We start from the raw sequence: 22,936 nt of genomic DNA on the forward strand, positions 1-22,936 counted from the left end.
ATTCCTAATGTAGTTAAAGTCTTACCGGTTGAGGGCCAACTTCAGTGTTGCTAATTTCAGGAATTCCTGATCCACAGAAAAAAGAATTGCGAGACCTCTTGAGTAGAGTCAATTTAGTTTAATATGGGAAACAGGTTTGGGAGAAAAGTAGAAGTTATTGGTCTCACGTAACAGATTTTTTTTTTTTTTTTAATGATAGAGTCTCCTTCTGTTGCCCAGGCTGGAATGTAGTGGCGCAATCTCAGCTCACTGCAACCTCCACCTCCCGGGTTCAAGCTATTTTCGTGCCTCAGCCTCCCGAGTAGCTGGGATTACAGGCATACGCCGCCACACCTGGCCAATTTTTGTATTTTCAGTAGAGATGTGGTTTTACCCTGTTGGCCAGGCTGTTCTCAAACTCCTGGCCTCAAGTGATCACCTCAGTCTCCCAAAGTGTGTGTGAGCCACCACACCCTGCCAACAGATTCTTGAATAATTCCCCCGCTCTTTGTTTACTCATGAAAGGAAATCAAGCAGAAGCACAGATCCTGCTACCCCAGACAACTATAACAAATTACATTACCCAGTACCTGTGTCAGGAAGTTGAAGTGATGTATGTATCTCTTAAAGCTCTCATGCTAGGTAGTATTGTTTCCATTTTATTATACTGGAGGAAAGTGAAACTGACGCTCAGTTAGTTTAAATGACTTGACCAAAGTCATGTCTGTGGATGCCAGAGCCATGTTTGGGCTGTGGCCCCAGGTCGGTATTCTGTTTTTAGCGCATGCACAGAGAAAATATTGGAGAAACATACAGAAAGACAAAAACTTAAATTATTAGTACTATGCTGCATAAAACATACAACTTTCTACTGTAAAAAATTTTGTTTTAAGATATACATGGATACCTACCTAATATGTAGATGCAAATTCATTTTCTCCCTCAGATTTTCTACTTAGCTGGAAAAAATGAGTATTAAGTGTTCATTCTAGAAAAGTAGGGTAACTTTTAGGAAATGAAATGTCTGTGTTATGTCCTTTTAGCACTTTGGTGTCAAATGCAATGGAAATAAATTGTTTTGGAACCTTTAGAGATGTTGCTTCTTAGAATTTGTCCCTCTGGCTAGATAAAATTAATCTGAGAACAACAATTTCAGTTTTTGATTTAAAGCTGATAGGAGCATTTCTAAGCGTTTTGACCTATGAGAGCTTCCTTGTACCCCCACACACCGCACCCCAGTTCTTTTCTACCTCTCCTAAGGTGCCCCAGGATCATCACACATTTGAGATGATGTGCACTCTGAATGTGAACTTGGTAAGAATCCAAAGAATTGGCTTTTCAAGAACCAGTGAAGTAAAAACCACCAGACTGCCTCTCAGCAAGTCCTCAGGAGTGGCAGTTGACTTTAACGTCCATATGCTTTTGTCCTGTATGTCCCCAACCCCCAGACTGTGGACTGGTACTAGTCTGTGGCAGCACTGCAGGAGGTGAATGTAGGAGTAGGGGGCAGCAGCTTTACCTCCTGAGCTCCACCTCCTGTGAGATCAGTGGCAGCATTAGTTTCTCATAGGAGCGTGAACTCTATTGTGAACTGCACATGCAAGGGATCTAGGTTGCACACTCCTTATGAGAATATAAGTAATGTCTAATGATCTGAGGTAGAACAGTTTCATCCCAAAATCATCCCCTGCCCCCCTGCCAGCAACGCCAGGTCCGTGGAAAGATTGTCTTCTGTGAAACCAATCCCTAGCTCCAAAAAGGTTGGGGACTGCTGCTGTGTGTGACAGATCCTTGAACGTGAAGTACAGTTCTCCTAACGGAATTTTTCTTACTTGTTCTGATCAATTTTGTAGTAAGAGTTTCCTTTACAAGCAATGGATGCTACACTGATTTTCTCTTTTGCAATGGGAAACTGGAGACCATGTGTGTTAGAATGGTACATAGCAGTGAAGAGTGTAGGCCGTGAGTTTAATGGGGCTTGCAGATCCTTGGTTAGTAACTTTTTTTGAGATAGGGTCTTGCTCTCTTTCCCAGGCTGGAATGCAGTGGTGCAGTCATGGCTCACTGCAGCCTTGACCTCCTGGCCTCAAGTGATCTTTTAACCTCAGCCTCCCAGGTACCTGGGACTTCAGGCTTTTGTACTACCATGCCTGGATGATATTTTAATTTTTTTGTTTGTTTTGTAGAGACGAGTCTCACTGTATTTCCTAAGCCCGTCTCAAACTCCTAGGCTCAAGCAGTCCTCCCACCTCAGCCTCCCGAAGTGTTGGGATTATAGGTGTGAGTTGCTGTGCCCAGCCATAACTTGTTTTTTTTTTTTTTTTTTTTTTTGAGACAGAGTTTCGCTCTTGTTGTCCAGGCCGGAGTGCAATGGCGCAGTCTCGGCTCACTGCAACCTCCGCCTCCCAGCTTCAAGCGATTCTCCTGCCTCAGCCTCCCGAGTAGGTGGGATTACAGACATGTACCACCACCCCAGCTAATTTTGTATTTTTAGTAGAGATGGGGTTTCTCCATGTTGGTCAGGCTGGTCTGGAACTCCTGACCTCAGGTGATCTTCCTGCCTCAGCCTTCCAAAGTGCTGGGATTACAGTCGTGAGCCACCACGCCCAGCAAGCCTAGCTCTACTAAAAATACAAAAATTAGCTGGGCTTGGTGGCAGGTGCCTGTAATCCCAGCTACTTGGGAGACTAAAGCAGGAAAATCGCTTGAACCCAGGAGGCAGAGGTTGCAGTGAGCCGAGATCACACCACGCCAGCCTGGACAACAGAGCAAGACTGCATCTCAAAAAACTAAAAATAAATAAAAATAAAATTGTGCTTTGCTGGCTGCGGTGGCTCACACCTGTAATCCCAGCACTTTGGGAGGCCAAGTGGGTGGATCACCTGAGGTTGGGAGTTCGAGGCCAGCCTGGCCAACATGGAGAAACCCCGTCTCTACTAAAACTACAAAATTAGCCGGGCATGGTGGTGCATGCCTGTAATCCCAGCTACCTGGGAGGCTGAGGCAGGAGAATCCCTTGAACCCAGAAGGCGGAGGTTGCAGTGAGCTGAGATTGCACCATTGCACTCCAGCCTGGGCAACAAGAACAAAACTCCGTCTCAAAAAAAAAAAAAAAAAAAAAAAAAAAAAGTGCTTTAATTTAGTTCTTTGTCAATAACACGAGGAAAACTCTCAATGATATTTTTTTTTTTTTTTTTTTTTTGAGACCAGGTCTCGCTTTTGTCGCTCAGGCTGGAGTGCAGTGGCACGATCTTGGCTCACTGCAACCTCTGCCTCTGGGTTCAAGCAATTCTCCTGCTTCAGCCTCCCGAGCAGCTGGGATTACAGGTGCCCGTCACCATGCCCGGCTAATTTTTTGTATTTTTAGTAGAGACGAGGTTTTGCCATGTTGGCCATGCTGGTCTCAAACTCCTGACCTCAGGTAATCTGCCCACCTAGGCCTCCTAAAGTGCCGGGATTACAGGCATGAGCCACCACACCTGGCCAAGAATTTTTAAATTACCAAAACACTCATCGCTTTTAACACGCAACAATAGTTCCTCTTGCTTAAGCCCCAGACCAATACCTCAGAATCATCTGGGGAGCTTTTTACAAAATCAGAGGGCCAGCCTGCATCCCTGCCCTATAAGTCCGCAGGCTTATGGGTGCCAGAGAGTGTTTAGATAACAAGCTCCCCATGTGATCTGACCACACTGCCTCAGACGGACTTGGTTTATTGGCATCTTATCACCTCCAATTTACACGATGCTCAAAAATGGGTTCTCAGGAAAAGCCATAACATTCTTCTTCAACCTCAGGATAGGCTGTACCCAAGTTTCTTCTAATGCCATATTTCAGTCTGAATTAACAAATTCAGAAAACTTCCCACCCAGGGCCTTCTACCAAAAAAAAAGAAAAAAAAAATCTGATTTTATTTGTTGACAAAACTGGTTGTGTCTTGTAGAATTTTCCACAATCAGAATTTGACTGATTATATCCCCACTATTATTTAACATGTTTCTCTGTCCCAGTGTTTCTGATATATTGGCTGATTGCCATGGAAGTTCAAAGAGATTGATGTTAGATATTTTGGCAAGAACGCTTCATGGATGGTGCGGTACACTTTATTAGGAGGCCTATGGTGCCTCTCTTTGTTATGTTAACAGCCGTATATGATCATTGCTTTGGTCTATTAATTCATTCATGTTTGTAATTAATTATCTTTGAATATCCAATAAATACTGAGCCCCAGATAGAGGCACTTGAATATATTTTTACTGAGAAGCAGTGACACAGAACCTGGCCTTGATTCTCTATTAGAAATGATTATATCTCTTGGCACTGTCTTGTGGTTTTAGGTAACTTTGAAGGGCCAAAGAATGTTCCAGCTCTCTTTACTGAGCCCTGGTGTGCTATAGATTAGCTGGATCAATACTGACTCAATACATTCATGTTTTCCTATTTTTACCTTTGGGCCTTATTCATATGTCCATATTCTCTCAAGAACACATCATCTTTTGCTTTCAACCCTTGATCCTCACTGGGAGGAGAGGAGATCATGCTGTGGCATGTTGTCTTCTTTCTTTCTTTTCTTTTTTTTTTGAGACAGAGTCTCACTGTTACCCAGGCGGGAGTACAGTGACATAATCTCGACTCACTGCAACCTCTGCCCCCAGGATTCAAGTGTTTCTCCTACCCCAGCCTCCCAAGTAGCTGGGATTACAGGTGCCCACCACCATGCCTGGCTAATTTTTGTATTTTTAGTAGAGTTGAGGTTTTGCCATGTTGGCCAGGCTGGTTTCAAACTCCTGACCTCAAGTGATCTGCCCATTTCGGCCGCCCAAAGTGCTGGGATTACAGGTTGAGCCACCACGCCGGGCCATCTCTTTTCTTTTCTTTTTTTTTTTTGATGCAGTCTGGCTCTGCCGCGCAGGCTGGAGTGCAGTGGCGCGATCTTGGCTCACTGCAAGCTCCGCCTCCCGGGTTCACGCCATTCTCCTGCCTCAGGCTCCTGAGTAGCTGGGACTACAGGCGCCCTCCACCACCCTGGCTAATTTTTTGTATTTTTAGTAGAGACGGGGTTTCACTGTGTTAGCCAGGATGGTCTCCATCTCCTGACCTGGTGATCCACATGCCTTGGCCTTGCAAAGTGCTGGGATTATAGGCATGAGTCACCGAGCCCGGCCGTTGCCATCTCTTTTGTTTGTGATTCTGCGTTTGAGGAACCTTGCTTTGCTGTGTGACACTTCAAGTTGTTCCTTAGATAAGGAGAGATAAGAAGCGCCCGCCTTTCCACCTCTACTTGGGACAGCTACTAGTTATCGGTCCTAAATAATTAGTTTAATACATTAAATATCCATAACTTGGAGTTTTCTGTCTTCCTTTAGTTAAAAACGTTTTTGAAAAGTATTTAGCTTGGGCCCGGCATGGTGGCTCACACCTGTAATCCCAGCACTTTGGGAGGCCGAGGCTGGCAGATCACAAGGTCAAGAGATCAAGACCATCCTCTCCAACAAGGTGAAACCCTGTCTCCACTAAAAATACAAAAAGTTAGCTGGGCGTGGTGGCACACACCTGTAGTCCCAGCTACTCGGGAAGCTGAGACAGGAGAATCACTTGAACCTGGAAGGCAGATGTTGCAGTGAGCTGAGATCGCACCACTGCACTCTAGCCTGGCGACGGAGTGAGACTCTGTCTCAAAAAAAAAAGAAAAGAAAAAAAAAGTAGCTTGTAACATAAAGGAAAAGTTCCTGAGGATATGTGATATTTTAGTGTGTATTCTGAAAGCACAGCTTAATGTTATTCATTTTAAACCCTTAAACAAGGAAAAATATCCTTTGCTCTTCTCTTTTAGGAAATTCACACAAACGAAAAGGAAGTAACAGAGAAGGAAGTAACTCTTCACTTGTTGCCAGGTAACTGTCATGTTAGCATAGTAACTCCTATGCAAGGCAAGGCCAATGATAAATTACATCATCCCTAGCCTTGCTATATTTAAACTCCTTTGTTTTCATCCTCCTACATATAACAGTAATGAATTGAACAAACATATCAAGGTTTTTAGTTCAGTAACTACACACCTGGGTCTGAGTGTTACAACATCTGCAAAGAATTTTTCTTGTTTCCTCTTCCCCCAAGCTGATGAAAATAAACCTGGGATATTCTCACTGCTTTCACAATCTAATGAGGCCTTTTTCAGGCCATTTTAATATGGCCTTTTCCAGTATGCTGATCCCCAATCTGTAGGAAATTGAGGAAAACAATTCAACTGCCTTGGCCTCCCAAGGCAACTATTGGTGGGTGACTTTACCTTTTGGTCCATACCCACTTGTGCATGTGAGCACGTGTACTGGGGATGCTGGGGTTTACCCAGCCCTGGGGCTGCCAGCACTTCACCCTGCAGTCATTGTGAAGGAGCCTGGATTGGTTGAATATTTTTGAGATAGAGGACAGTGACTTTAGCTTAAGTTAAGTTTTAATCATTTCCATGTTCAGGAATAGAAACTACTTGGTGGTGTATCCTCTCCATATATGGGATATTCTGTGATCCATGTATTTAATTCTTTTTCTACTTTCTTTTTCCTAATTCAAAATAGCTTTTTCAAAATAAGTTTTTTTAGGTACATTTCCCCAAAACAATACAGGCTTTATTCTGCTGCTTTTTATTTTATTCCAGTTTATTGAGGGGATATAAATCTGTGCAAGTTTCTGACTGATCTACCTTATTTGCTAAAAGAATTCTGTAACTTTTTTTGATGTTTTTAAATGTCAAAGACTTTTTTTCTATAATGATGACTTAAGCCGTCATTAAAAAAAATCTCCTCTTGTTTTGCCTCTTCTTGGGGTTATAGATTTGGAAATTTTATTTTTAGCTTAGCATTATGCATATTCTCCCCTCCCCTGAATTACTTCACAGTCTTATCTAGGTGTAGGTGTGCAGTGGTGAGTTCAGAGTTAACTTCTCTGAGTCTAGTTTCGTAAACTAGACAAAGATCATTTCTAGCTCCCAACTCTTGTGCTTCTAGACTCTGATCTGGTATAAACCAGCTGATTATGGCACAGCATGCTATGTTTGCAGAGGGCCTCACCAGGAATGTTGTATTAGCTAGTGCATGCTAATTTCTGGTCTCTAGTACATGAGCATGGGATGGGGCTGGCCTGGTCTTGGGGAGAGCCTCACCATTAAAAGGTGTTTCACGTTGGGAGTTGAAAGCACAGGAAACCTTGCTCACATGTCTTCTCCCATGGACTTGGCAGAGACACTTTTTCTGGGACTATTTTAAACCCTAATGAGGCCCTGTCTTCATTATTTCCTTCAAACTGTGATCTCTCGAGAGGCTGACCTAGTGACTGAACCATCTTCCGGTGTTTCCTTAGTGTTTCAGCCCGAGGTAATTAACCCCTTGAAAGATGAGGGAACAACACCATAATATGTGTCCCTTCTGAGTGTCTGAAACTGTTCGTTTTCATATTGAAAGATAGACTAAATAAATTTTGAGCTAAAAAGTAAATTTAAAGATCTTGAAGGAGCTATCAAGAGGGAGATTCCAAGGAGAAGATGGTTGTCTGTTGCATGAGAAGAAAAATCTTTAGGTTTTTTTTGTTGTTGTTGTTGTTACACAACATTTATACTTAGTTTTTCATTTCCCCCGTAGTCTTCTCTTTGGCTCCTGTGCTTCCAGGTGGCAGAGAATACTGACCTATTCCCTAATCCTCATCTTTTTGACTGCAAGGAGGGATACTTTCTGTCTCCAGGGACTGCAGTTTCTCATATCAGCTGGGTGCTGCAGATGGAGCAGGAGAGGTGACGCATTGAAAGGAAATACGCTTAACTAAGAAAGAGAGGAAACACGTTTTTTCCCCACAAACCTCTGACCTCTGTTTTCCTCCCAGCGTGGAGCCAGAACAAGGGTGGTCATGCTGTGGAAGGCTGCAGCACCTCTTGGATCTATGGAAGCTGCCTGGAAGCCCCATGGCCAGGAAGGCACTGCCACTCTGTCTCAGCACTTCCAGTATTAGAAGCCGCCCCCTTTCACAGGAAAGTGGGCTTGGGATCTGCGTTTTTTAGGGCAGACTAGGGCAAGGCCATCTGTGTTCACTTAGGGTATTGCTTCTGTGGAACATCTGCTTGGGTCAAGTAATGAAAACACTAAGATTTCTGCATGAAAGTGCAGCTCAGATCATTAGTACCTATTTGGACATTTCCATTATTCCCAGTGAGAAGATAGAAATGTCCTGCATGGAGGTGTATCTGAGCCATTTCAATTTCACTTCTTGGTGGTTTCCACTCTGCCTCATCTTCTCTCCTATGTTTTTGCAGCTCCTGCCATGCTGAAAAGTGTAAAGTTCTGAAGCCCCGTGTTGTATTGTGTGTTTGTCCATATGTAAATAGGGCTGGAAAGCCTTCAGTGTTTACATATTGTGTGTTCCCTGAGAACTCTTAAGGAGGACCTGTTTTGGCTTCCATCAGGTGAACAGCTGCTTTGTGAAGCCAGCACAGTACTGAAGTATGTCCAGGAAGATTCCTGTCAGCATGGCGTCTATGGGAGGCTTGTCTGCACAGACTTCAAGATTGCCTTCTTGGGCGATGATGAATCTGCATTGGATAATGATGTATGTATGGGCTGCATTTGGCAGAGTTTGCGGGCAACAGTGCAGTTGTGGTTCTGTTGTCTTTTTCTCCCAGCTTCTCAATTACTCTACCCCCTAACACACATAAACACAAAGAACAGAAATCCTGCATGTATGAACTGCATCTGGTGAAGTTTGCGGGGAATAGTACAGTTGTAGCTCTGTTGTCTTTTTTCCCCCTAGCTGCTCAGTTACTCCACTTCCCACCATGCGCACCCTCCCCACCGCCCCACATAAATAAACACAAAGGACAGAGTCCTTCTCATCACTGGCCTGCTCTCTGTCTTTCAGGATCTCCTTTCAGTGGCAGGACCGTTTAGAAATTTCTCACCTGTGCCTCATGTCATACTGGCTTGCTTTTGACTTCATATGTTGACACTGTCAATTTTTAATTTTATTCTGTATTTCAGTGCAATATATACCACTCACTGGAATAACATCTTCCAAATATACTAGTTCCCCAACGTTTTCTCTATACTAAGCTCTTCCTTAAACCTAGGAACTGAGTCAGTAATGAAACCGATGGTGAATGCAGCCTTTGAACTTAGGTTCACTCTGTTTTTGTTGTGTTTTTAATTTTTTTTTTTTTTGAGACAGGATCTCACTCTGTCACTCAGGTTGGAGTGCAGTGGCACAGTCGTGGCTCCAATAATCCTCCCACCTCAGTCTCCTGAGTAGCTAGGACCATAGGCGTGTGTCATCACGCCTGGCTAATTTTGTTATTTTTGGTAGAGGCAGGGTTTTGCCATGTTGCCCACGCTGGTCTCGAAGTTCTGAGCTCAAGAAATCCACCTGGTTTGGCCTCCCAAAATGCTGGGATTACAGGCATGAGCCGCCTTACCCAGCTCACCTTATGTTAAATCTGAACCTGTAGCAGTGGCCTTGTGAAATTTGTTCCTACTCATGAAGAATGAGCAATTAAGTAAGGAGAGAACTGCCCATACCACTAGGAGAGCACCATATGCTAGTGGAAACCCAGCCAAGGCACGTCCTGGTCCCAGTGTGCCAACTGTCCCAGATCACCCTTGATTTTTAAAAAGTAGCACCAGTGCTGCCTCTTCCATCTGGCCTTGGGCTTGGTTCATAGTCCTGTACAAAGAGCATTCACCAGAAACTTGAATCTCTTGTTCTTCCTGAAGCTGACTTCAGGTAGCTCTGTCAATCCCCTATTCACATTTGTGTGGAGAAATGTTAACCTGTACATGACTTCCCCACACTTCTCAAAGTGATTGTGTGTGGCATGGTGGGTTTGGCTAGGAGGAGCCCAGAGATGGCATATTCTGGTCCAGGTGCGGTGGCTCTTGCCTGTAATCTCAGCACTTTGGGAGGCTGAGGCAGGTGGATTGCTTGAGCTCAGGAGTTCGAGACTGGCCTGGGCAACATGCCAAACTCATGTCTCTAAAAAACCACAAAAATTAGCTGAGAGAGGTGCTGTGTGCCTGTAGTCCCAGCTACTCAGGAGGCTGAGGTGCAAAGTTAACTTGAGCCCAAGAAGTGGAGGTTACAGTAAGCCAAGATCGCCCCACTGCACTCTAGCCTAGCCTGAGTGACAGAGCTAAACCCTGTCTCAGAATGAATCTCAGGAGCTTTTCTCACACACTTCATTGTCCCTTTTTTAGGAATGTCGCTGCATTTCCCCATTTTTCTTAATATCCAGGTAGAGAATGGTGATTTACTCTGCCTATAAATGTCTAACAGTATGCAGAGGAGTCACAGTTGTTTCCTTTTGAATCTTCTAGGAAACTCAATTTAAGAATAAGGTTGTAGGAGAAAATGACATTACACTCCACTGTGTTGATCAGATTTATGGAGGTAAGTATCTGTTTTCCCTTGGGGTGTTGGCAACCTTTGAGAGTATAGCTGATAATGATGATAATATTTTTATGACCATTTATAATTAAAAAAAAATTTTTCACATATATCATCTTGTTTAAATCTGTTTTATAGATGCTAAAATTGAGATGTATAGTGGTTTATATAGGGTCACTTAGCTAGAGGAGCTTGGATTTGAACTTGGAACCTGTTCTCTCTAATATTTCACACGATGCCATTATATGCTAGATGTTGATCAGACTTTCTGAAATCAGAGTTAGCTGTGTAGGTTTTACTTTATAGGCTGCTGTGATTAAAAGGTCTGTTGTATTGCATTAGGATGTCTTTTCTGCTGACTAAACAAGCTTCTCCTGCCAAGCCTCTCTCTGTTCCACTTCTCTATTTTTGTATTCGGGGCATCTTCAGAAATCGTTCAGTGATCATTTATGATATTCTCAAGACTACTAGGTGGTGAGTGGGTCCAAATTCTAGGACAGTGAGGGGGTCTTAGGAGGGGTCCTAGCTGTAAACCCAGGAGCTGACTGTCATGAAAGCATGTCTCTAGTCATTTCCCTTTCATCTTTTATAAGATCAGCTTTCATAGTGGGTTTTCTTTGGGCCACCGGATTCAGTTCTGCCAACAGTGGCCAGTCTGTTCATTCTTGTGCTTACTCCAGAGGAGTGAAGCACCCTGACTGCTCTCACAGAGCCAGGGCCCCTGCTGGAAGAGATTGGGCTTCCTTTGGCAGTCACTTAAAAGGCAGGCAGCACATTTCCTCTCATTCTTGGGAAGTATCCCTAGAAATTGATCATCGACTTCGTTTCTTTAGCATTCACTTATTGCTGTGTAACATAATTTCCCTTCCTGATTTCATTGCTGATCTGTAGTGTTTGATGAGAAAAAGAAAACTCTCTTTGGACAACTGAAGAAATACCCTGAGAAGCTCATTATCCACTGCAAAGACCTTCGAGTGTTCCAGTTTTGTCTGAGGTACACAAAGGAAGAGGAAGTCAAAAGGGTAACTAGTTGCATGTGTTTTTAGGTTTTATTTCCCATCAGGTTTTCCCCACTAGCTCTAGTTTTTGCTTACGTTGCATGAAGGTTAAAGGGAGGCTTTCACTCTGTGAACTTGAAATTGGTTATAATCCCATATTCTTTGATTAGAATGTGAAAGGTAGTTTGATAAAGCATGCCTGTGTATCATCTTGGCACATGGTACCTTTAATACTTAATTCATAATGTTTTTATTCCTGGAGCCACTAAATGGTGGGAGGTGGTAAACCAGGTCAAGAGGCGGTAGGGGAAAATGAAGGAAGGATGAGACAGCTAAAAGTTTATGCCTATTCTCCCACTTATGACAGTCTTTCCACAAGACGGTAGTGATGGAGAATTCCAACTTCTATGAGTAAATGAGTTTACCTGTGGGAGGTAGTGGTTGTGCATGGAAAGGAGGAAGTATACAGGTCAGATGAGCAAAGCCAAATAATCAGATACGCTTTTGGAGACTAAGTAAACTTAATATCCTGGTTGCCACAGCAAGTTGAGATATGCAGCTGGGTGAACTCAGAAAGTAGTTGTATCAATTTGATATTTGTTGTAATTTCTTTTTTTTTTTTTTGAAACTGAGTCTCTATCACCCAGGCTGAAGTGCAGTGGTATCCAAGATTTCTCTTATTAAGATATTGATCTCAGACTTTTCCCTCTGATGGTATAAATATATCAGGGGAAACCTAGCAGGAGGCCTGTTCATGTATATTGTCTTGGCTACAGTGAGTTTGCACACTTAGTGGTAACTCCTTAATTTTCTTTAAGAGAGTGTGGTAGTTCAGTTAGAATAATAAACATGACTGGTATCTATTCTGAGCAAGAAAAGAATAGTATAGATACAGAAAATTTCCTGAGAAGACAGGAACTTCAGTTCGAACAATGGTTTTAGTCACTTTTCCAAATACACTTTAGTTTCACACGGTAGACAAACAGAAAGTGTGATAGATTGATTTCTTTCTCTTATCTTCCATAAGAAGGTCCTAAAGGCCTCAACAGTGGATCAGAACAGCTGTGTCTTGGTTATCATCCGATATCAGTTGTAAGTCTTTGACATGTCAGAGTTTTGGAGTATCTGACTTAATGTGGCACTTATCTTTTTTAGCACTTTGTTTTTGAGAAATTAGACTATGTTTTAAAATTTTCCCTAGAAATTAAAGAGTTCTTAGAAAACCTGACAAACGGGGCTGGGCACGGTGGCCAATGCTTGCAATCCCAGCACTTTGGGAGGCCAAGGTGGGTGGATCACCTGAGGTCGGGTGTTCGAGACCAGCCTGACCAACATGGCGAAACCCTGTCTCTACTAAAAATACAAAAAACTAGCTGGCATGGTAGCACATGCCTGTATTTGCAGCTGCTCAAGAGGCTGAGGTGGAAGAATCGCTTGAACCCAGGAGGCGGAGGTTGCAATAAGCAACAAGAGTGAAACTCTGTCTCAAAAATAATAATAACAATAATAGGCCAGGCAGGGTGGTTCACGCCTGTAATTCCAGCACTTTGGTAGGCTGAGGCAGGTAGATCAGTTGAGGTCAGGAGTTCGAGACCAGCCTGGCCAACATGGTGAAACCCCGTCTCTACTAAAAATACAAAGATTAGTTGGGCATGATGATGCAGACCTGTAATCCCAGCTACTCTGGAGGCTGAGGCAGGAGAATCGCTTGAACCCAGGAGGTGGAGGTTGCAATGAGCAACAAGAGTGAAACTCTGTCTCAAAAATAATAATAGGCCAGGCATGGTGGTTCATGCCTGTAATTCCAGCACTTTGGGAGGCTGAGGCAGGTAGATCACTTGAGGTCAGGAGTTTGAGACCAGCCTGGCCAACATGGCGAAACCCCGTCTCTAAAAATACAAAGATTAGTCGAGCATGATGATGCAGACCTGTAATCCCAGCTACTCTAGGTGAGGCAGGAGAATTGCTTGAACCCAGGAGGCGTAGGTTGCAATGAGCCAAGATCGTGCCACTGCACTCCAGCCTGGAGCAGAGTGAGACTCTGTCTCAGAAAAAAGAAAAAAATAAATAATAAAAAATTTTAAAAAAGAAAGAAAGAAAACCTGACAAAATGGTAGTGTCCTGTTGATTTGGCATTATTCCAAAAACTAATGTCATAGATACAGATCTCAAATGAGAATTAATGTGTGATCCATGGGAACCCCTTTGGCATGACTGAGAACCCAGACACCTTGACTCTTGTCTCTTAGTGTTTATCTGTCAAAAGCGTAACTATATCCATTGTTCGATTTTTTTTTAGATTGTCAGTGGCATAATTCATCATACCCAGGCTCCTAAACTGCTTAAACGATTGTTTCTGTTTTCCTATGCGACTGCTGCACAAAACAATACAGGTAAATATCTTCTGGGTTCTAATTTGAGGGTAAGCAGAAGCCTTCCAATTCCCACCTGAAGCCAGTGGGGGAAAACCCATCTATGGGTTGTTTTGTTTTTTTGTGTCTCCTCTACCAGTTGGTCACCCCTTGCTTGAGTGATTCATTCAGATATCTACATTTTCTTTCCTGTGATTTTCTTTTTTTTTTTTAAAGATGGAGTCTTGCTTTGTAGCCCAGGCTGGAGTGCAATGGCGTGATTTCCGCCCACTGCAATCTCTACCTCCCAGGTTCAAGCAGTTCTCATGCCTCAGCCTCCTGAATAACTGGGATTACAGATGCCCACCACCATGACTGACTAATTTTTATATTTTTAGTAGAGATGGGGTTTTTCCATGTTGGCCGGGCTGGTTCCAAACTCCTGACCTCAAGTGATCCATCCACCTTGGCCTCCCAAAGTACTGAGATTACAGGTGTGAACCACTGGGCCAGGCCTCCTGTGATCTTTGTTTACCTTCTTTTAGGTTTGTTTGCTTGCTTTTTGCAAGGGATTGTTTGATTGGTTACATCTTAAGAAAGATTAGATCAAGGTCTGGGTACAGTGGCTCACGCCTATAATCCCAGCCCTTTGGGAAGCTGAGATGGGTGGATCATGAGGTCAGGAGATGAAGACCATCCTGGCCAACATGGTGAAACCCTGTCTCTACTAAAAATACAAAAATCAACTGGGCATGGTGGCGTGCGCTTGTAATCCCAGCCACTTGAGAGACTGAGGCAGGAGACTCGCTTGAACCTGGGAGATGGAGGTTGCAGTGTGCCAAGATTGTACCACGGCACTCCAGCCTGGCAATAGAACGAGACTCCGTCTCAAAACAAAAAAAAGAAAAATAAGATCAATATATTATAACTAGGAATATGAGACTATAGGGAAACAAAATTGAGAAACGTTTAAAATAACCATGTTTGTCCCTGGTTTCTTTTTTCTATTTAAATATACTTGATTTTATTTCATAAGACTATAGAGAATTTCTTGCATTCTAGGAAGTTTTTTTTTTTTTTTTTTTTGAGACGGAGTCTTGTTCTGTAGCCCGGGCTGGAGTGCAGTGGCCGGATCTCAGCTCACTGCAAGCTCCGCCTCCCGGGTTTACGCCATTCTCCTGCCTCAGCCTCCGGAGTAGCTGGGACTACAGGCGCCGCCACCTCGCCCGGCTAGTTTTTTGTATTTTTAGTAGAGACGGGGTTTCACGGTGTTAGCCAGGATGGTCTCGATCTCCTGACCTCGTGATCCGCCCGTCTCGGCCTCCCAAAGTGCTGGGATTACAGGCTTGAGCCACCGCGCCCGGCCTCTAGGAAGTTTTTAAACAACCAGAGCATACTTTATAGCAAATATTTTAGGGGGAATGGGACAGTTATACATAAGAAAAGCACATCCAGCAACTAATTTAGTAAGACAAAACTTAAAGTTCCCAGTGTTTTTCATTCAGTTTGGTGAAAAAGAGAGCAATCTTTTAAGAACAAAACTCTGGGTCATCTGAATTAGCCATTAACAATGCCTAGCATTGGATGTGTTTTCACAGATGTCTGTTTTCTTCTTGTTCTTTCGCCTCAGTCTGTTCACTTGTTCTGTCCATTTTTTTTTTTTTTTTTTTTTTTTTTTTTGAGACAGAGTCTCGCTATGTCGCCCAGGGTGGAGTGCAGTGGCCGGATCTCAGCTCACTGCAAGCTCCGCCTCCCGGGTTTTTACGCCATTCTCCTGCCTCAGCCTCCCGAGTAGCCGGGACTACAGGCGCCCACCACCTCGCCCGGCTAGTTTTTTGTATTTCTTAGTAGAGACGGGGTTTCACCGTGTTAGCCAGGATGGTCTCGAACTCCTGACCTCGTGATCCGCCCGTCTCGGCCTCCCAAAGTGCTGGGATTACAGGCTTGAGCCACCGCGCCTGGCCTGTTCTGTCCATTATTCTTTTTTTTTTTTTTTGAGATGGAGTCTCCCACTGTCGCCCAGGCTGGAGTACAGTGGTGTGATCTTGGCTCACTGCAACCTCCGCCTCATGGATTCAAGCAGTTCTCCCACATCAGCCTCCCAAGGAGCTGGGATTACAAGCACACACCACCACGCCCGGCTAATTTTTGTAGTTTTAGTAGAGACAGGGTTTCACCTTGTTGGCCAGGATGGTCTTGAACTCCTCATCTCAGGTGATCCACCCGCCTCAGCCTCCCAAAGTGATGGGATTACAGGTTCAAGGACCTGTTCGTTATTCCTTTTTTTTTTTTTTTTCTTCAAGACAGGGTCTTCCTCTGTCGCCCAGGCTGGAGTGTGCTGGCATGATCTTGGCTCACTACAACCTCTGCCTCCCAGGTTCAAGCAATTCTCCTGCCTCAGCCTCCTGAGTAGCTGGGATTACAGGTGTGTGCCACCACACCCAGCTAATTTTTTTGTATTTTTAGTAGAGATGGCGTTTCACCATGTTGGCCAGGCTGGTCTCGAACTCCTGACCTTGTAATCCTCCTGCCTTGGCCCTCCAAAGTGCTGGGATTACAGGTGTGAGCCACCTCGCCCGGCTCCTTCCATTACTCTTAACATGAAGTTGATGTTGAATGATCCTGAGTCCTATGTAGTTTTTGTCAGGGAAGTGGCAGCGTTTTTTTGTTGTTGTTGGGTTTTTTTGTCTTTTTTTTTTTTTTTTTTTTGAGACAAGTCTCACACTGTCACCCAGGCTGGAGTGCAGTGACGGGATCTCAGGTCACTGCAACCTCCACCTCGCAGGTTCAAGTGATTCTCCTGCCTCAGCCTCCTGAGTAGCTAGGATTATAGGCACATGCCACTACGCCTGGCAAATTTTTGTATTTTTGGTAGAGACAGGGTTTCACTATGTGGGCCAGGCTGGTTTCGAACTCCTGACCTCAAGTGATCTGCCTGCCTTGGCCTCCCAAGGTGCTGGGATTACAGGCATGAGCCACCATGCCCAGCCTAGGAGTTTCTTTTAAAAGCACACAAGGCTTTGTCATAAGGCTTTCTGGAAGGTAGGGTTGCTTTGTCACTATCCGTTCTTTTAGTAAATATGTATTGACTGCTTGCTGTGAGCCAAGCTCTGTGGGTATATGGAGATAAACAGGACTAAATCCCTGCCCTCAAGAAGTGTAAAGTCAAAAAAAAAAAAAAAAGCGTAAAGTCATATAGGAGAGGAAGCTGAGTGATGTGTCCTCTGTGGAGGCACCCACCCTCTGGGGGTGGGTGGACTATTGGGGGAGAAGCCTGGGCCTTAGTAGATAGTGGAGCATCTGGTAGGCTTAAAGGAGTATTTTGGGCAGAAGGATTGGCGTGTACAGAGATGTAGCTATCTCATAGAGCATGCTGCATTTTGGGAGCTATGGTGATTTCATAGAAAAGGTATAGATAGGTTTTGGTGTCCATTTGACCTGTGTTCAAATCCTGGCCTTGCTGCTTTCTAGCTGTGTGATCCTGGGGATGACACTTAACTCTGTTTTTTTTAGTTTTTTTTTTTTTTTTTGAGACGGAGTCTTGCTCTGTAGCCCGGGCTGGAGTGCAGTGGCCGGATCTCAGCTCACTGCAAGCTCCGCCTCCCGAGTTTACGCCATTCTCCTGCCTCAGCCTCCGGAGTAGCTGGGACTACAGGCGCCCGCCACCTCGCCCGGCTAGTTTTTTGTATTTTTAGTAGAGACGGGGTTTCACGGTGTTAGCCAGGATGGTCTCAATCTCCTGACCTCGTGATCCGCCCGTCTCGGCCTCCCAAAGTGCTGGGATTACAGGCTTGAGCCACCGCGCCCGGCCTTAACTCTGTTAAGATAAGAAAACTTCTGCTTTATTTTAAAAATAGCAGCATTAAGTCTTGTGAGAACTATAAATTATTAATGGATGGCACATAAGGTGCAGTCATTAATTGGGAGTTAATTGAGAGTAAAACTGCATATTACTGAGGACGGATTATGCTCAGAGAATTAACACTGACATAAAATACACTTCCCAGTAATTTTAGGTTGAACATAAAATTTGTCCCTTAATTCATTAAGTTTATCTTTGTGAATGACAGATTTTTACTGTAGTTATGTAAACAAGTGCTGATTAACTGGGTGCTGACTTAGAGTTTGTGGCAGTAAGACATATACAAAGATGACTTGTTGATTACTATAATTTGTTTTTTTTTTTTTTTTTTTTTTTTGAGACGGAGTCTCGCTCTGCCGCCCGGGCTGGAGTGCAGTGGCCGAGATCCGGCTCACTGCAAGCTCCGCCTCCCGGGTTCACGCCATTCTCCTGCCTCAGCCTCCCGAGTAGCTGGGACTACAGGCGCCGCCACCTCGCCCAGCTAGTTTTTTGTATTTTTTGGTAGAGACGGGGTTTCACTGTGTTAGCCAGGATGGTCTCGATCTCCTGACCTCGTGATCCGCCCATCTCGGCCTCCCAAAGTGCTGGGATTACAGGCTTGAGCCACCGCGCCCGGCCGATTACTATAATTTGTATAAACATTTATTGAGTGCAAATTTGCAAAATCATGTTCTCCTTTCAGGAATTCTGATTTTCCTTGTATCCTGATTTTTGTTCTGTACCCAGCATAGGACACTTTCTCAGCCTGCCAACGTATGTGGATCAGCATGCCAAAACCCTTACCTTGATCGACCTTGGCAGTTTCATTACCTTCTGGTGGCTTTTTGCGCCAGAGGCCCAGGACATGTATTAATAGCATCTTTCATTCTGATTTAGTTCCACTCTTCTACTTCCTTCCAGCCCTCATTTTTTTTGAGAAGTAAAGGTTATAACTCATAGATGCTAATTGACCAAATAGCTTTTTCATTGAATAGGGGTTTGTAGAGGTGGGTGCTTTGCAATTTGATGCCTTTAATTATTCCCTGGCTTCATAATTCACAAATGTGTTTAGGTTGGAAGGTCCTAAATGCTTATGACATGGCATTTTAGGGAAGGACTTGGCTTGTATTGCCTAGAAGATGGCCTACTGTGGTAAATGGGAATGTGATTACTACTTTATATCCATGGGGATTTTTTTTTTTTTTTTTGGTGGGATTTGGAGGGGCAGGATTAGAACTTTACAGAAATTTCTTCTATAGTTTCCTGGGTTTGAATCCCAGTTCCATTACTGCCTAGCTTTGTGACATAGGCAAGTTACTTGACCTTTCTGCACCATATCTGTAAAATGGAGGAAATGATCATACCTGTCGTATTATCTATTCTATAGGGTTGTGAGGATTGAGTTAATGAAATGTAATATAGGCTGGGCACAGTGGCGCATGCCTGTAATCCCAGCACTTTGGGAGGGCGAGGTGGGTGGATCATGAGGTCAGGAGTTCAAGACCAGCCCTACCAAAATGGGGAAACCCCCGCCTCTACTAAAAATACAAAAATTAGCCAGGCGTGTTGGTGGGTGCCTGTAATCCCAGCTACTCAGGAGGCTGAGGCAGGGGAATCGCTTGAACCTGGGAGGCAGAGGTTGCAGTGAGCTGAGATCGCACCACTGCACTCCAGCCTGGGCAAAAGAACGAGACTCCGTCTCAAAAAAAGAAAAAGGTGTTATGTTCAGAACAGTACCTAGTAAGTGCTATATAAGCACTAACTATTATCATCATCATTATTCTTATTTTTGCTATGATTGGTTTTATTAAAAGGAGCTGGGGTAATTTTTGTAAACGCTTTGTTTTTCCCAGAAGGCTTGGTTTTTTAGATGTGCAAAGACTTGAACTATTTGTGATAGAAGTTGTGTATATACTCAAGACTATTGTACATGTGTAAATACCCGGCAAGCAGTGCTGTGGCTTGGGAGAAGACCAAGGACAATCTGCTAGTCTGCAAGAGCAGTGCTCCAGGGCATTTTATCCTAGTAGGTAGTGGCAGGGCTGGGTTGGGGATAGAAGTATGTGCCCATAACCATGATTCAGCCCTCGGCTAGCAGGCCCTGATCCTCACCATGGCTATCATCTGTTTATGACCTTCAGTGACCAGTTGTCACACTAGACAAATCCTCTTACAAGCAGTGCATCTTCAAACTGAAGGAGGATTTACATTGAAGAGCCTGAGATACTATTCAAATTAGTTGGCCATCTTATGCACACATTGGCAGGGCTAAAAATATTTTGTCACTTTAGCATTTGTGCCAAGCCTATATTTTAGTGCTTCACATGATCTTCTTGTGTTATATAAATTAACTCATGATCAGATGACTAGAAATGCAGCTATAAATTACTTTTCCAAGGAGTGGAACTCAGTTCCTACAATGTAAAAAGACTGAGCTGGCCGGGTGTGATGGCTCACTCCTGTAATCCCAGCACTTGGGGAGGCTGAGGCAGGTGGATCACTTGAGGTCAGGAGTTTGAGACCAACCTGGCCAACATGGTGAAACCGCATCTCTACTAAAAATACAAAAATTAGCCATATGTGGTGGTGCGTGCCTGTAGTCCCAGCTGCTCAGGAGGCTGAGGCAGGAGAATCACTTTAACCCAGGAGGAGGAGGTTGCAGTGAGCCAAGATGGCGCCACAGGCCACTGCACTCTGGCAGGGGCAATAGAGTAAGACTCCATCTCAAAAAAAATAAAAAGACAGAGACTCAGTCATAATTTTGGATTCATGACAAAAAATGGAACAAGGTTGGGATTAAGCAATCAATTTATTCTGCTTGGATAAAAATGGGCTTAGTGGAGGAAACCAAAACCTAAGGAGGGACTGTCACATAATGAAAATACCAGTGCTTCATGGAAGGATTTTATTGTCTTTTACATTTTGTTCTCTTAGTCACTGATCCCAAGAACCATACCATAATGTTTGACACACTTAAGGACTGGTGTTGGGAACTGGAACGGACCAAAGGCAACATGAAATACAAAGCAGTGAGTGTCAACGAAGGTTATAAAGTCTGTGAGAGGTAAGCTTTCCATGCTGGGCACATGCTGTACAATTCACCCATTGAAAGTGTTCATTGTTTTTTAGTATATTCAGAGTTGTGCAGTCATTACCACAGTCAGTTTAGAACATTTTCATCATCCCAAAAAGGAACTCCATACCCATTGACTGTCACTCCCCATTTTCCCTGAATGCCTCTCTGTTCCTCCCCAGCCCTAGACAACCACTAATCTACTTTCTGTCACTGTAAACTTGCCTATTGTGAACATTTCATATAAATGGAATCATATCATATGTGATCTTTTGTGACTTGCTTCTTTCACTTAGCATGATGTTTTCCAAGTTTATTTATTTTGCAGCTTGTATCAGAATTTCATTCTTTTTTATTCCTAATATTCCATACTGTGGATATATTTAATTTATCCATCTATTAGTTGATGGACAATTGGGTTATTTTCACTTTTTGCCTCTTTGAATAACATGTTTTTGTTTTTTGTTTTTGTTTAAGACAGGGTCTCGCTCTGACACCCATGCTGCATCATGCTGGAGTGCAGTGGTGCCATCTCAGCTCACTGGAACCTCTGCCTTGGCTCAAGTGATTCTCCTACCTCAGCCTCCTGAGTAGCTGGGACCATAGGCATGCACCACCATGCCTGTCTAATTTTTCTGTTTATTGTAGAGATGGGGTTTCACTGTGTTCCCCAGGCTGGTTTTGAACTCCTGGGCTCAAGCGATCCTCTTACCTCGGCCTCCCAAACTTCTAGACTTACAGGCATGAGCCATCGTGCCTGGCCATGAATGATATTAATATGAACATTCAATTACAAATTTTTGTGTAGATGTATGTTTTTATTTTTCTTGGGTATACTACCTAGAAGTGGACTGCCAGATCCTGTGGAAATTTGTGTTTACCCTTTTGAGGAACTTACAGACTTTTTCACAGAGACGGTGCCATTTTACATTCCTACCAACAGTGTGTGAGAGTTTATTTCTCCACATCAATACTAGCTTTTTATTACGTACTTATTTATTTATTCGTTTTAAGACAGAGTCTCTCTCTGTCCCCCAGGCTGGAGTGCAGTGGCGTGATCACAGCTCACTGCAGCCTCTACCTCCTGGTATCAAATGATCCTTGCACTTCAGCCCCCTGAGTATCTGGGACTACAGGTGTGCACTACCAAACCCGGGCTAATTTTTGTATTTTTTGCAGAGACTGGGATCTCGATATGTTGTCCAGGCTGGTCTCAAACTCCTGGACTCAAACCATCCTCCCACCTCAGGCTCCCAAAGTGCTGGGATTACAGGCATGAGCTACTGTGCCCAGCCATTCTAGGTTTTTAAAGAAAATCTTAAAGTGTCTCTTAAATACTCAAAAATGAATTTGTATATTTGTATCTTTTTATTGTTGTTGTCATTATTGTATCTCTAAGTGTAAAACTTAAAAAAAGCATGTCTGAATTTATATTGTATATTTTCTTCCCTGTTTTTTTTTTTTTTTGAGACGGAATCTTGTTCTGTCACCCAGGTTGGAATGCAGTGGTGCGATCTCAGCTCCCTGCAAGCTCCGCCACCTGGGTTCACGCCATTCTCCTGCCTCAGCCTTCCGAGTAGCTGAGACTACAGGCGCCCGCCACCACGCCCGGCTAATTTTTTGTATTTTTAGTAGAGATGGGGTTTCACCGTGGTCTCGATCTCCTGATCTTGTGATCCACCCACCTTGGCCTCCCAAAGTGTTGAGATTGCAGGCGTGAGCCACCGTGCCCTACCTTTTTTTTTTTTTTTTTCGGAGATGGAGTCTTGCTCTGTCGCCCAGGCTGGGGTGCAGTGGCGCAATCTCAGCCCACTGCAAGCTCTGTCTCCCGGGTTCACGCCATTCTCCTGCCTCTGCTTTCTGAGTAGCTGGGACTATAGGCGCCTGCCACCACACCTGGCTAATTTTTTGTATTTTTGGTAGAGACAGGTTTTCACCCTATTAGCCAGGATGGTCTCGATCTCCTGACCTCGTGATCCGCCCTCCTCGGCCTCCCAAAGTGCCAGGATTACAGGCGTGAGCCATTGCACCCGGCCTTTTTCTTCCCTCTTATTGAGCACTTCTTTTATTCATTCAACAAAAATTTTTGAGTGCCTACCATGTACTTGGCAGTGTCCTAGCTATTAAGAGATGGCAGCAATCAACAGGGCACCTGAAGACCTCTGCCCTCCTGGAGCTATCATTCTGGAGGGAGGAAGATGATGGTAGAATAAAGAAGTAAATTATAACATGTTAAAAGATAAGTGCTGTGGAGAAAAACAGATCCAGCACTTGG

At 43.9% G+C, this 22,936-nt stretch overlaps 1 protein-coding gene across 4 annotated transcripts in view; it reads left to right on the forward strand.

Moving 5' to 3' along the window:
* The window catches only part of LOC105473023 (myotubularin related protein 12), a 91,137-nt gene that overhangs the window by 31,388 nt on the left and 36,813 nt on the right, over nucleotides 1-22,936 (forward strand). For all 4 annotated transcript variants that reach the window (XM_071099056.1, XM_071099058.1, XM_071099057.1 and 1 more), the window contains exons 2-7: nucleotides 5,813-5,873; nucleotides 8,429-8,571; nucleotides 10,329-10,401; nucleotides 11,290-11,420; nucleotides 13,696-13,789; nucleotides 20,523-20,652. In XM_071099056.1, the coding sequence (XP_070955157.1) occupies nucleotides 5,813-5,873; nucleotides 8,429-8,571; nucleotides 10,329-10,401; nucleotides 11,290-11,420; nucleotides 13,696-13,789; nucleotides 20,523-20,652 (632 nt within the window). The remainder of the gene's footprint in view (nucleotides 1-5,812; nucleotides 5,874-8,428; nucleotides 8,572-10,328; nucleotides 10,402-11,289; nucleotides 11,421-13,695; nucleotides 13,790-20,522; nucleotides 20,653-22,936) is intronic.

Source organism: Macaca nemestrina, chromosome 6 (assembly GCF_043159975.1).
Source record: "Macaca nemestrina isolate mMacNem1 chromosome 6, mMacNem.hap1, whole genome shotgun sequence".
Classification (NCBI taxonomy): Eukaryota; Metazoa; Chordata; class Mammalia; order Primates; family Cercopithecidae; genus Macaca; species Macaca nemestrina.